The sequence below is a fragment of the Lampetra planeri genome, chromosome 2 (assembly GCF_965212315.1).
Source record: "Lampetra planeri chromosome 2, kcLamPlan1.2.h2, whole genome shotgun sequence".
NCBI classification, from domain to species: Eukaryota; Metazoa; Chordata; class Hyperoartia; order Petromyzontiformes; family Petromyzontidae; genus Lampetra; species Lampetra planeri.
In genome coordinates, this window is record NC_136108.1 from 8,171,905 (window position 1) to 8,186,751 (window position 14,847).

At 49.0% G+C, this 14,847-nt stretch overlaps 1 protein-coding gene across 4 annotated transcripts in view; it reads right to left on the bottom strand.

Annotated features, from left to right (window-relative positions):
- LOC144726534 (arf-GAP with GTPase, ANK repeat and PH domain-containing protein 1-like) overlaps window positions 1–14,847 on the bottom strand; it is a 164,702-nt gene that overhangs the window by 62,058 nt on the left and 87,797 nt on the right. For 2 of the 4 annotated variants that reach the window (XM_078605342.1, XM_078605339.1), the window contains exons 7-9: window positions 10,860–10,993; window positions 8,785–8,973; window positions 7,463–7,552 (exon numbers count right to left, since the gene is read on the bottom strand). In XM_078605342.1, coding sequence (XP_078461468.1) covers window positions 7,463–7,552; window positions 8,785–8,973; window positions 10,860–10,993 — 413 coding nt within the window. Of the gene's footprint in view, window positions 1–7,462; window positions 7,553–8,784; window positions 8,974–10,811; window positions 10,994–14,847 lie in introns of all 4 variants that reach the window. The other 2 variants (XM_078605341.1, XM_078605331.1) reach the window with 1 other exon arrangement.

Here is a 14,847-nt window from a genome sequence, read left to right on the forward strand (position 1 = left end):
GGGAGTTCAACTACAACCGTTGTGCAATCCTTGGGCTGGGCGACCCACTGAATTGCGAATTTCGGTTTAAATGTAAATAATTCACAAATCAGTTGATGAGTTTGACTGTGTGCACAAGTCAATAGTGGCTGTGCTAAAGGAAGACACGTTTCCACCATAGGAATGTTGAATTTCCACCGCTGGCTTCGAGCTGTAAACGTAAGATGACCCCCCACATCACTCTCAGTGGTGTGGATGGCCCATGGCAGGCTGTTTTGTATTCCGCAAAATAAATATGGTGGCGAAGCAGTTTTGAAATCACACAGAAAGAAAGTGACCACAATTGCAAACAGGGCCGACGTTCAGTGAAAGCCCTAACACCATAGCATTGAATTTCCTTGATCATGTGTTGAGTTGAGCAGTTTACAATCTGCCATAAGACTGCCACCATAAGTACTGAAGCATACTAATTGCAAAACCCCTAAAACGCTATTGACCCACCAATTTATTCAGAAGCGGCATTTACGAAAAAAACAGGTTACATTTATAAAGCAATAACAAATGTAACAGATGAACGGAGACCATTCAGTGGCATCACATCAGCAACTGTTGGCAGATGTGGCATCTAGAATTATAGACACAAAGTCATAGGTTATATGTTTGTTAATTCTAACATTTTTTAATTAAACATTCTCATTTTCAAGAAGAAAAAGGGCAGATATCTTTCTTCTCAAACAACCATCTCAGGAAATGAAATATTGTCACAATGCTTGCTTAGAAACTGATAGAAAAACTTGAATCAAGAGCAGACAACCAAAATATGACGTCTAAGAATACATCATCCACACAGGAAGATTTCTCTACAAATCTGGCTGCTGCCTGATGATGTCGGTTGTAATTACTGGCGAAACGTCGTACTCAGATTGTAAATGTGGTGCATTTGCTCTCCAAAACACCGGTGTGCTGTACTAGTAACGAATTGGCATGTTCTGTTTTCGTGACAAACCTTACTGGCTATGTCGGGTGGTGGCGGGTTTAATGACACATTTATATTTAAGTGATCTAACCCAAAGCAACCGGTATTATGGATACATTTTACCGCTATATTTCCCGAAATGCGAACCCATAGATCTAAGTAGCCAGTGCAGACAGACTGCAAAAATCTCCATCCTAGGGACATTTCATATCTGGAGAAATTATCCGACCTAGCGCGCTGGTGGAGCTAGGTCGGATAATCTCTCCAGATAGGCGTTTGCCACGCGGCACAGGTGACACAAACGTGAGTCCCCACGCGGCGCTGCGGCCGCCACTCCCGCCGCCGCCGCTTCCCCTACTCACACAACGGGCTCGCGGCAGCGGAGTCGAGTCGCCCGTCCCGGCGGGACCCGCCCCCGCCCCCTCCCCCAGTGGAGGGGGGAGGGGGCCGGTCGAATCCTATCGACTCCGTGATTAATTATACCGTTATCTCGCGCTCACTCCAAGAAGGGTGCCCAGGGACCGCGGGCCACTCGGCTGTCACTTCTCTTTGAGGTTAGTGGGCTCGGCGGTGGTGGCGTGCGCAGGCGCCCGCCGCCATCTCCAGCCAAACTCCACGTTTCTCACTCGTTTATTCACCGCTTCTGTTACATTTATTGACCAATGAGGGGCACGTTGGGAAATTAACGTGCGCGCTAGAATAATTGAATGCCCTCTCGCCTCTGTTCAAATTAAGGGTCAAAATTAATTTTACAGAATTCTACTTAATGTTGAAAAAAGTTCATTATTTATGAGGATATATTGAATGGAGGTGAAGATGTTGAATGAAAGTAGTATGTTCCGTGATATAAATAGACCTCTAAGGAGTGTTTGCCACATTTGGGAATTAACTTTGCAGCAATTATCACAGTTACCTTTGATATTCTGCATGCATATATCATTTGGTTACATATTTACATTTCATCCTGAGGTGAACGCCATTTGTTCACGACAAGCATACACCATTAGTTTGTTGTCCTTCCCCCACACCTCCGATTAGCACGGTTGGCTACGCACGGTGCAAAAAAAGAAGTTCAACATACAAATATACAATAACATGGCCGTTAAAGACATCTCTGCAAACGTCACCTAACAAATGTTTCTGAAAATCACCCCGCAAACACGGAGGCCGCATGATCTCAGTGCCAGCACGGACAGGGGGACCCGGCCTCACCTTGAGAAGGTGCGTTAGCACTACGGTCAGGACACGGCGCTGACAAACACAAAGTTTTTCGCACTGAAAAGGCCGGGCCACCCGTGTGCAGATAAAGCGACGGGCCGTGTAGCGCAAGTGTTGTGACGTTCACCTGCCCCGCCAAGATAAATACTTCACTCTCCCTTTGCGATACCTGCTGCATCCACGCTCTCCAGCCCCCCGCCCCCCGGTCCAAAGCGATATTGGCAGGTTTTGCTGAGAAAGAGGGAGGTGGGGGTGGGAGGGAGGGGGCGGCAGCGGCGGTGTCGACAAAGTAAGGGGGCTACGAGGAGGCGGTAATGAGAGCATGGCGGGGACGGATCCATCTGCCGCCACCACGACGGCCTTCCATCACGCGGGTTAAAAGGCGGGCGACTCGGGGGGTCAGGACTCCCTCGCTCAAGGCCGTCAACATTCGTTACCGGCGAGAGATGAATTTGCGGCCATCCAGATAAAGTCTCTTTAATTCGCTCGCACCGCGCGGCCGCTGGGGGGGGGGGGAGAGGAAATGGGCCGAGCGCGCATCTCTTCCGCCCGTCTGCGACTCGTGGATAACGCACGACACTTGTCACGGCGCGGGGGCCGGGTTACAAAAGCGCCGGCGGTGCGGCGGGAGGACGCGACACGAGGGCCGTCCGGAGAGGCGCGTAGAGAAAGAAGAGAAGAGTTGTGCTGGGGCGGCGAGCGCGCGTATCCTTGTTGTGCTGCTCGTGTCGATTCTTAATCCGGCGCGCGGGAAAGTGTGACTTGTTTAATTAAGTGCTTCGGAATAGCGGAAAGGATCTTGTACCGTGGCGCTAAAAAGCGGTTAGCAAAATAATGAGACTCGGATTGGCATTGACTCGGCACGTAATACATGGGAGGGTTGTGGATCCAGAAAATACTTTTTGAAAGGAATATCAATATTTCACTTTAAACTTTATCTAAGCGGAGGAATTTTATACATGAAAAGCAGTGCAATCGCTGCAGTTACGCTAATCCCCCTTTAGAGCCGTCATTAAACAGTATCCCATAGTGAAGCGGGGAGCTTCCCAGGCATGTCCTCGGCTAAGTGCCATCGTCCTGTTTCCAATATGCAGTTTATTAAACTGGATACGCACAGTGATCGGCTCACGTACAACTGTGTCACGGAATTAAATTAAAGACAATCACAAGGCAGTTAAGGGCTTCTCTCCCTTCGCGTAACAATAAAAGACCCGTTCTTAAAACTGCCTTAATGCAGCCACCAAGGGCTTCATGAAAGAAGACGTTTTTAGGAGGAGCCCTATTACCCGTGATTTTGTGCTTAGTCTAATTGATACTTGGCAAAGTTGCGCCTTTCACAGGTCAAGGAATACGTGAGCAAAGTTGTAACACGGAACAAGAATATGTTTTTATCTCCATTTCACTCTCTCGGTGAATCTTGAATCCGACTCAGTGTGCATTTAATGAGGCACATGCAATTAAGTTTAAGCACAGCATTCACCACCAGACTGCCAACTGCGCCTGCACTTTAAAACTCTGTGTTACAACCGCATCCTCAAAAGTTCTAGCCGGGTAGCGGAGTAGTGGTGGAAGAGGGGGGGGGTGTCGTGTAATGGTTTAAAGATCGTCAACGAATCCATATCGCCAAGAAATAGATGCACGTGTTAATTACGTGAAGTCATAACAAAAAACTCGACCATTTCGTCGACAGCGTTTGCGAAAACCTGGCGTCATGCTCGGCTGCTCACAATGTGTCTGTGCTGTCTGCATTTTCAGCCGGAAATGTAAACATTTATTAAATAAGATGGAGATTTTACTTCGCTGAAGCCGATTGCTGCACGAGTGCATGCATATTCTTACACATCTCTTTGAATGAACATGTGCATTAAATATATATATATTTAACAAAATATATGTGCGGAGCAGTAGCGTAGTGGTTAGCACACTGCGATACGAACCCGGTTACCCGAGTTCATTTCCCGTTGATAGCCAACATTGGTGACAACTATCTGAACCAGTTTTGAGCCTCCGCTCGGTAAACTCAGTCTTATATAAGCACATAGTGCGATGTCTACATATTAGCAGTTGGAACACAGGCGGATGGGCATGGCATTGGCCACACCACCTGCGCCGGCCTAAATAGGCGCTCGCTAACAGCGCTTGCCCCAACAGTCTGGAAAAGGCTATAGAGGGGATCTTTGTGTTTATTGGGGACAGTGTTACAGTGGCTAGCGGACCAAGCTCCTATTCTGCTTATCCAAATTTGATTCCTGGCAATGAGGCACATCAGTGATAATTGGTATCTGAACGTGTCCTTGAGTCTCCCCTAGGTAGATTCAATCTTAAATGAATGATAATTATGCTATTTAATTAATAATCCTAGAAAGCCTCTGAGTCTCGAAACCTTTATGCTCCAGAGGACCCTAACCCATTGCTATGCAATGCCAGCCTTATTAGGGGTGGCTAATAGCACTTGCTCCAACAGTTTATAAAGTTAAATGGGGGGTGTTTATCTCTTGTGTGTGTTTTAGTTTGTTTGTGCATGTGCAATCTTGCATACCCTATTTTGTTAACCCTTAACACCTGGATCTGTCCAATGACCTCCAGTCACTCTACTACTCTACATGGCATTAAAGTACACCAAACCTGGTACGAATGTTGAAGTGCCATTTACCACCAGTCGGTAGTAAATGGCAGCTATTTTTGGTTGTGCTTCTATCCAGGGGTAGGAGCAGTGCAATTAAAAGAGGGATTTATCGACGCGATGCCCACTTAAGACATTCTCACAAGACTGTTGTGTGTGCGAATACATGCGTCTGCCAATATCCCCCCAAGTGGAATAATGACGTTGCCACTCAATAAAAAAGAAATGCCTCGACGTAATAATTTCTCCTTGTGTGACCGAAACTGAGCTCTTCATTAACCAGAAAGGGAAGAAAATAAATCACCACCTGCAAGCGGACAATGTAACCGCTGGAATGTGAAACAGGAATATGCATTACGTGCCACGGTTAATCGACAGACATGAAAAGCACGACTCTGGTGGCTGTCGAGGCATAGTGAAGATTGACATTATTATAAGCATCGATGACAGATCTTTGCAAATGCACATCGCTATTTGTCACCTGAGATCAAATCGCTCAGGCTCACGTGCATCCCAAAAAAAGCCTAATTATTTTTCTACCGAGACGCCAGTTAGGGATAGGCAGCAATTCCAAGTTCCCTCACAATGAAAGTCGAGGCTCGCCTATTGGACTTGTCTCGATCGGCTTGTTATCGCTCATTACAGGGAAGAGAGTTGGGGGGGGGGGGCAGATTGGGGTGAGGCGCAGCACAAAAGAAAATTCTGCATTGACAAAACAAGGGCCCCGTGTTTCCACGGCGATTACTTGACTTTGGAAAAAGAAGGGTGCAGGGGTGTGCAGTTGGACGGGCGACGACAGGGGTGCGTTGCGTCAACACTACATGAGCATGCCCGGTTAATACGGTTGATACGGAAATAACATCGGCGACTAAAACACAGAGGGCGAAGGAAGGAAATAATGTCTTTCAACATGCAACGTACAGATGCCCGCTGTCGCGGACGCACACCCGTGCACATGCACAAGCGCTCATATGCACACATATATGCAAACAAAGACATATACACACACGCGCACACGCGCACACAATGCCTGTTCCTATGCTGTTTGGGAAACGGAAGCAATTAAGGAGAGGCCGCGATTAGTCGGAGCCGATCAGAGCGCCGCTGTTTCCTTCTCGGTGGGCCCGTTCGCCAGCTGTGAGCTATTCGCGCAACGAGGGCCCGTGACATCGCCCCTAATGAGGCCGGAACGTCGTCTGATATTCACAATCAGGGGGCAAATGGCCGCGTCGTTAGGGCCTAATTACAGCCATCCATTACTCTGACAACGGAGTGGCCAGATGTCTGCGCGAGCGCGCTCGCTGTCTGGCAAGCGGCGTTCAAATTACTGCTGCCGAGCCCGCGATTTAAGCAGTGAAACATTTTTTTAAGCCAGTCCGACTGTAAAGATAAAATAAAACATGTGGGAGAAAGAAAAAAAATCATTGTCAAAATTTTTACAAAAAACAGAACAAGCAGCTTAAAATGCAAATTCAGGCCAAGCTTTGCTCCTCACATTCATTTGATCGGGCACCAATACGATAATTTCGGTCCTCTGCTGAAGGCTCTGATCTAGAGATAATTACGACGATGATTTGCGCACTTGACAGCCCATTCAGCGGAAAAAAAATCAAGCCGAACGTTTCAAGGGCTGTCCACAAACGGTCCCAAATGAGCCGCCCTGATTTGCTCGCCAGCTACGAGATAATTACCGACCACCGGCATATGCCGCCGGCCTCGCTTAGTGCGACAGGGAACCAACCGCGTACGCATCATCACTGGCTTAACGGCCGACGAGCTCTCAGCCCCGAAGCCTTTCATTCTCACTCGGATCCCGAAGACGCGTTCTTTTGTCCGGCAGTAATGGCAACAGCAAAGGTGACATTCTCAGACGACTTAAAAACATTTTTCATTTCATTCATACCGCAATTTTTTATTTTTTTGTCCCGTAGGAAGTGCCCACGGACGTGAGGCTTTATACCTTTACGTGTTTGCACACGTACGTGTGTATTCGCCCACATTTGCAGGGTCCATATACGATGATTCAATGACGTTCATTTACTTGTGGTTCAATGCACCTACATCCTAAAAAAGCTACAAGGGGCCAAAATGTCAATGCTTTAGATTCGTCCATAATATAGGTTATTTTTTGGGTTAGATTGCGTAAATATAAATGTGTCGTTAAACCCGCCACCACCCGACACAGCCAATTAGTAAGGTTTGTCATGTAAACAGGACATGCCAATTCATTACAAGTACAGTACACCGGGGTGTTGGAAAGCAAATCCACAACATTTACAATCGTGAAAGCCTACGTGTTAAACTGCTTTAGATTCGGCAGGAAATAGATTCATATTTCACATCAAGTCAAAGTGGTTTCCAACTCAAACCAACAGTGACACTCAACTCACATTTACAACTCTGAGCCAGTGGTGGAAATTCTGCATTCCTATAACCGGCGTTGAGTCTATCCAGAGGACAACTGCTGTTGACTGTCGACAAAGTGGTATTCATTTTAGTGACCCCCATTCGGATGATATGGCTGAATTGACCACCTTCACCTCACCGGGATTTGAACTTGCAATTGTAAGATTGTCAAATGACCGCCCCTGACCATTGCACGGATGCAAAAGGTAGAAAATAAGGTTTTATACCAAACGTCTCTTTAACAAAACGCCTTCTCACACCTGTTTAATGGGAATCTCCCTGCCGCTCCCAATGATGTCCGTTTTCCCGACGTCATTCCTCCGTTCGCCATCCAGGTTCACCTTCCGGGACTATTGGCACAGGAGAGAAATATTTGACTTGCGAGTGGTAATGAGATTTTTTAAAAAATATTACATTTTCAATCAACCAGCACGGACACATTTATTACAGAGTGACACGTGTACATAAATATTACACAGAAACTTAAAATAATTACAATAACATTTTACAGCCGTTTGAAAATCCACTGTTGGATGAAGGCATCTCCTGACGACGTGCCAGGCATGGGGGTAATTTGACCATACCTGACCATGGCTGGTCAGTAGGGGTTGGTAAAAGAATCAAACTCAGGGTGGCAAGGTTCTTAGTCAAAGTGCGTTAACCACTGCGCCACCGCTGCCCACACACACAAAGTTACATGACGTAATTTGGATGTATGAAACGCCTGAATGCAATTTAATCCAAACAACCACTAACCATAAAAGTGGCACTCATCATAATAATAGGATTGTTCTTTTGATTTTTGACATTCTCTTCTGAAAGTTTAATTCTAATTGTGCTATTGGTGCCTTGTGATGAAGACATTTAACACTGGGAGCTCTCGCAGCGAGCGCCACAAAGTCACAGTGCGTCAGGGAGCAGTCGCGGGAGGTGAAATCACAGAGCAGTTCATGGAGTCACTTATCGACGTTAGGGGCACATGTTTTATCCACTCTGTTCAGACAGTGTAAAGCTCATCAGTGAAAACAGAACTTGAAAACAGAATTTACATAAACCTTAGCGACAGACTAAGCCAACTGAAGCAACAAACCAAATTTGATTATGGCTTCTTGTGCAGTCACTAGCGATCGGGCCTACACCATGGTTGAACCTGCATTCAAACCCAGGTATGTATGTATGTTGAACTTCCTTCACACTGTATGTAGCCAACCGTGCTCATCGGAGGTGTGGGGGAAGGACAAAAAACTATACACAAAAAGCAGTTCTATAGAAATTAGTTTTCTATTTAAAAGCGACTAGCTCCAGTGGCTTTCTAATATCGGAAGAAAGAGCGTTCCAGATGGCCTTGTTCGATAGTGGGCCAAAAGCCGCTGCTGTGAGGCTGACCGGAGCTCGCGTGGACCAGTTGTGCCCAGCTAAGTGTCTCTGACACGGTGATAGCCGACCGAACCACCCAGCCAGCTCTGCGTGTATCCCTACTGATGAACATGCGGTACCTGTAGCCGAGTAGTCGCCCTCTATTGCAGCTCCGCGAACTTCGAGTGCTGGGCACGGCAGTATAGGCCGAAGAGCAGGCACTCACCGTGAATATGGAGCGACGCCTCGGCTGCTTGCGCGACGACGTGGGGGTGATGGCGCTGTCAATCCGCACTTCGCGCTCAGTGCTGGCCGGCGTGGAAGCAGACGATGACGAGAGCGCAGGAATGACCGCGACTGTTGTCGCCGCCGCCACGTGCGTCTGTGAGTAAAGGCCTCCGTGCAGCGCAGACGGCTGTTCCAGTCATGGCACAACAAAGAAAAAAAGATCCCCAATATAGCCTTCAACAGACTATGAAGGCCGGCACAGCACACAACAGGGCCATGTTCTGTTCATCACAATGACACTGAAGAGGGTGGTTTTGCGATCAAGGCTAAGCTACCTAGAAGAGGCCCTAGGCCAGGTTCGGATGCCACTTGCCGTTTCAGATGTGCATCATGGGCAAGAATCGAACCCAGGTTGCCAAGAGCGGAGCATCAGTTTATAAACCACTATGACACCTTTCCCCACCACAGACACACACACCCCACCACAATTACCAGCAGCCTGTGTCCCAGCATTCACAGGACTCGATACGGTAAGAAGGATAAATTTAGCTTTGTGGTAGCGATGCTGAATCCTGGCAGCAACAGCAGCACAATAGTTTTATTTATTTATTTGGGGGTTCAATCAAATGAATCTCAGTCGATTCTTGATCGAGTGCTCAGGACCGAAAAATCAGGCAGCCTGCTCTCACTGTCAGCACCACGACGGCACTCCGCACAACCCCACACCTGCAGCGCCTCCTTGAATTTTCTTTCACCCTTGCTTCATTGTAATCAGGCATTCGCTATTGACTTATTTTAAATGCCACAATCAGTGTTACTTATACTGAAAAGGGCATTACCTTTTTTGAACTTTACAAAGGAGTTTGTCAATGAGGCCTGCTGAGAAGGAACTTTACAAAGAAGTCCGTAGATATGTCTGCTGGCACGGACACTAGGAACCTCTGATTTGCATTAACATGCCCCTCCATTGGGCCTACGAAGCTGTGCACTCGAGATAATTTTTAATTGTACGGCTAGTTGACATCAATCTCCATTGGATGGAGACATGATCAGCCACTGGACTGTGAAGCCATGCCAGCCAGCTCAACCGCACCCCAGATAGAATGTAAACGATAACGTCGCCACGCAGCTGACAAACACACTGCCGCCTGCAGCACATGCTCCCCAGTGTTTTGAAGCATTTGCAACTAAATCATCCTTAATGTGCCCGATCTCGTCACATCTCCGAAGTTAAGCAAGTATGTGCCTGGTGAATACTTGGACGGAGGGCTGCGTGTGTGGATACGAACAACCGCTGGCTTGGATTGCAAGGCGGCCAGCAGATGGCAGCACAGCAATAGATTGTTGAGCATTGAGCATCACCCACCTTTGTGAGCGGAGTTTTTCTCTGGCCACTTTGGTTTCCTCCCACGTAAAGCCAAACTCTCATTAATGGAACCATCCAACCATCCCTCCGATTACCACAGTTGGCTACGTACGGTGTGAAAGAAATACCCCATAAGGCTTTTCTGCGTCAATAATCTTACATGATCTTGAAACTGCTAGATGAAGGCCTCCCCAAGCCTTTTCCAAAAGGACATTATTGTTATTACTATTATGGGATGTTGGGATTGAGAGGTGTGTGGGTGTATGTGTGCATGTAGGGTAGCGGTTATCACGCTGCACTATGAACCCCGGCGACCCAAGTTCGATTCCCGCTCAAGGCCAACACCAGTGACGATTATCTGAACCGGTCTTGAACCTCCCCTCGGTCGATTCAGCCTCAAATGAGTACCTGGTGGTGCGGTGTGTAAACATTGCCACTGGGAAGACAAAGGCGGTCGGGCGTGGTGCTGGCTACCCACCCCCTCATGTGCTGTGCCGACCTTCATAGGTGCTCACTCACAGCACTTTCCCTAGAAGTATGTTAAATGCTACACGGTGGACCTTTGTCTTTGTTTGTGTTTCACACAAGAGTCAAGCTGGCAACATTAGGGAGACCATGGGTGGCTCACGTGGGCTGTGGGGTTTACCCGTCGTGGTCACCTGTGTTACGTGGAGGGGCAGGGGCACAGCAGCCAGTGGCGTCATCACCTGCGCAGGGTGCGGGGACAGGGGCCCCATGGGGGACGACGGAACGATAGGCGTGGAGGGTGGCGTCACCATAGGCTTGCACAGTCCGATGGACAACTGCTGCTTCTTCCGCGTGGCCACGATCCTCTGGGCCACTGCGCCACAACGCGGGCAGACGGCAGAGTCACCGAGGGGGGAAAACAAATTAATGAGATGAGACTCCGCACTTGTTGAGTGAAACGGACGCACAAAGCGCGCCGACGTTTTGCCGAATCAGAAGCATTGCCCACAACATCTCCGAAGAAGCGTAATTGTGTGAAATGTTAGCAAACTAGTTTAGTTGTTTGTTAAAAGGGAGTGGTAATGGTGTTGGTGGCGAGTGAGGAGCTTTCCGTCTGTGCTCGTATACCACTGCCAATGCAGCCGCTTCTTATTCTTCTCCTCCAATTATAACCTCAATTCGGTCATGCAACTCATTTGGACACAGAGGTTTTTGTGGATTTTGTTCAAGTCGCATCCGACACGTGGAATTCAGTCAACGTGAGGCGTGCCAGACTAATGGGCGGCCATTTTCATCGCTCAGGATCGTCTTCTACAGTTGGCCATAAAATACGTCCCTTTGACGACACGCGCCTCGACGTGGATATAAAACCAAAGGTTTAAAGCAAATCGGTCTCCAGTAAAAGTTGTTAGAAGCCAAGGCCATGAAACCACGAGCAGGTGTCCTTACAGGGAGGCCAACGCCCCATCGCTCAGCACGGCATCTGCCCTGCTCCACTAATCGCTACTTTTTCCTCTTCCCTCCTATTTCTTTGAAATCTCAAATTGACCCCCAATCTCTCTCCAGCAGCACGGCAGTATGTGCCAGCCGAGATGCAGACCCCCATCTCTGAAATCAATTACCTAATCCGCTTTAATCGGCTGCGCGATTAATGCGACCTCATTACACTCCAGCCTCGCCCCGTCCCGGTGGCGCGATGTCACATCGCGGCTCCAACAGCGCGAGACTAATGGAGCGGGGACAGAGTCACAGCCACACCATTCCCTCCCTCCTTCCCTCCTTCCATCATTCCCTCTCTCCCCTCCCCTCCCTCCTTCCCTCCTTCCCCTCCCTCCCTCCCGGAGGCCCTTCCTTCCCTCCCTCCCTCGCGCTCTCTCTCCCTGTCATTTCCCACAAGGACCACAGAGGCGTGCTCTGCACCTTGTAAACACGGCTGTCTCTTTTGTCAAAGTCAAGCCAGAGCGGCCAGGAGGGTGCAGGCTGATGTAGCCGTGACGCCGATTGGCTTTGCCGATTAACGGCGGCTGTGGTTTTTGGTCAATTTCAAAACGATCGCTTCAAATTGACAGTTTAGAGCGTCCTCGAAAATTCTCATTTATCTAATGTGGGGGGAAAAAGGATGCCACGTGTGGCGCTATACCCAGCACGGCAAAGGAGACGCACTGGGTGAGGGGTTGGGGGTTAGGGTGGGAGGTACCGGATGGGAGTTTGCGTGGCGGACGAGTGAGGAGAGCGCGGTGGGGAATGTTTTTGGACAAATCTACCAGAGGGATTATTAGCAGTTTTAAGAGCAGCGCTCCTACGATAACATTACACATCCCCAGGCGACAGTTCACGGAACGCCTAATTCGCTGCACTTTTCGAACCCATGTTTAGCCAATTTTGTAGGCTTCCCCCTACATCAGAGGCATCGTGGGGTGCGGGGAGTGCTGGCTGGGGAGCCAGGGGTTAACGTGTAGTCATCCGCTGTAAATTTCCTCCCTCCAACTCTGACCCTGTAATTATACTTTTTTCTTTCACCTCGTCAGACATCTGAAAAACATGTTCAACAGAAACCGTGCCCCTGTCAGCAAACTCTCCCTACCCAACGCCACCCCACAGACCCCTTCACCCTAACCCACTCCACAGCCCTGGAGGGTAAACCTTTAAAAGGACCCCCTCCAATAATTGCCAATTGATTCCAAATAAAGCGCTTTGACAATGACCAATGAATGGGAAGGGGGGAGGGGGAAGGGGGGAGGCAGACGGGGGTGCTGCTGATGGTGAGAGGGAGCAGGGAAGGCCAGGGGAGGGGAGCACCTTTCGATGAGTTTCCTTTAACTCCTCTCGAGACGGCATGAGTACAGAGCAGCGAGCCCACACCAAAATAAGCGAGCAGGACACCAGGTCTAAAGAGTGCTGTGCTGTTGTTGGAGCACTTGGGCCTTCACAGTTGTGCCGTAAGAGCCCTCTGACGGCACAACCCAAAAAAACACATCGGAGACTCTTCTAGCTCCTCAATGGTCCGAAAGAGGACGCGGGAAATATGCCTCCGAGTCCTAAAAACCAAGCGCGCGCTCCACCTCCCGACAAGACAGGAGGCCGGTGGCGCGACACACGCGCAGGGGGAATTTTCCGCGCACAAACCGGGCGACGCAGCGTCGTGCCGGTGGCCACTAGCGGACACCAGCCGGCCACGTCCACTCCTGTAACGGCGCGGCCAGAAGTACCGGGGGTGGACGGTGGTGTTCGGGCATACGTGCAGCGTCGGCACGGAGAGCAGAGCACATGTTTTGTTGGAGGAGCGAGGGAGGAAGGGGAGGTGGGAGGCAAAGAGATGGCGAGGCTGGGCTTGGAGGGGGGGGGGGGAGACACTGGCGGGAAGGTTGGGGTTAAAGGTACAGCTGGAACAGCCTGGCGGCCAGAGATCACCGGCCCCTCCTCCCTACGTGGGGTTAATGAGATAATTGCAGTTTATTACATCCTGAGTCCAGATGAAAGGCTGCCTTACAAACAGATGTCTCCACATCCTGTAAATTCAATACCTCCACATGAGCCGCACAGCCCTACTCTCTCTCCCTCGCCAAAACCCACCCCACCCCATCCCCAACCACCACAGCCACCCCCCCCCCCCATGGCCTCCCGCCCCCAAACTAACAAATAAATACGTAAATAAGTACGTCGGTAATTCCCCGCAATTGAGCCCAACACGACTAGCCCTCTTTCAGCAAACATCTGCGCAGAGATCGCAATATCCCAAGCAGTCCCGTGGCACAGACAGCAGGTGGCACGGCATACGGGCTGTGAGCAGCAGCAGCAGCCGCAGCCGCAGGACGGGGAAGAAGGGAGACACTTTAGGGAGCAGAGTGGGGCAGAGAAATGCGAGGCCGAGCTCGGCAAGGCAACAGCGAGAAGTGTCTGGCGGGCGTGGAAGTGAGGGTTCGGAGGCTTGGGCACAATTGTGCAGTTAAATTTTGTTCGCCAACTATGAATGGAGCAGCTGTCTTCAGCCCTATCACTCGCTCCCGCGCATGCCTCCCCAGAGCCACGTGTACTTTGTTTCTAAACGCACGTTCATCAGCATGCTTTTAGAGTATTTGGTTGCAATTTCCACACGATACGCCACTTCGTTGAGCTATCTTTTGTGGCCAGGTCGCTTCTGAAAAGGAGATATATAGTTCAGTGGGCCTTACCTGGTAAAATAAAAATAGTTAATAGTTTTGTACTGTTTGGAAAAGTTGTCCAAATGGACTTTTTTTTTTAATTCATTGGGGAGTCCTACTGCTCTGGACCCCAACACATTTTCAGCAAGTTAAATGCAATAATATAGATATGTAAAAAGAAATTTATAGGGCTTTGAGTATTTTTTTTTATTGTGTGATAGATGGCATGAAATGGAGTGACGTGGTTGTAAGTAAAAGGTGAATATTTCAGTGTCAGGTCTGTTGCTGAAAACACTCTGCGTGTTGTAATTCAACGTTGCCATCAACGCAAACAAGATTAGCAATATTCGCAAAAGCAAATGCAATTAGGATGAATTATGCTGTATACATGAAGTGTAAAATACACACATTAGGCCGGCGCGCGGAATAAAGTGTGATTAGATATTCCGTGGCAGGCAGTATAACTTTTCCCAATTTAACAAAAAAAAATTGTTCTCAAAATCAAGTGCAGGTGCTGTCACGGGCAGCGTCTGACAAACGAGCGCCTCCCCCAGTGGCAAGTGCCTCCGCTGCGCACCCTCACGGC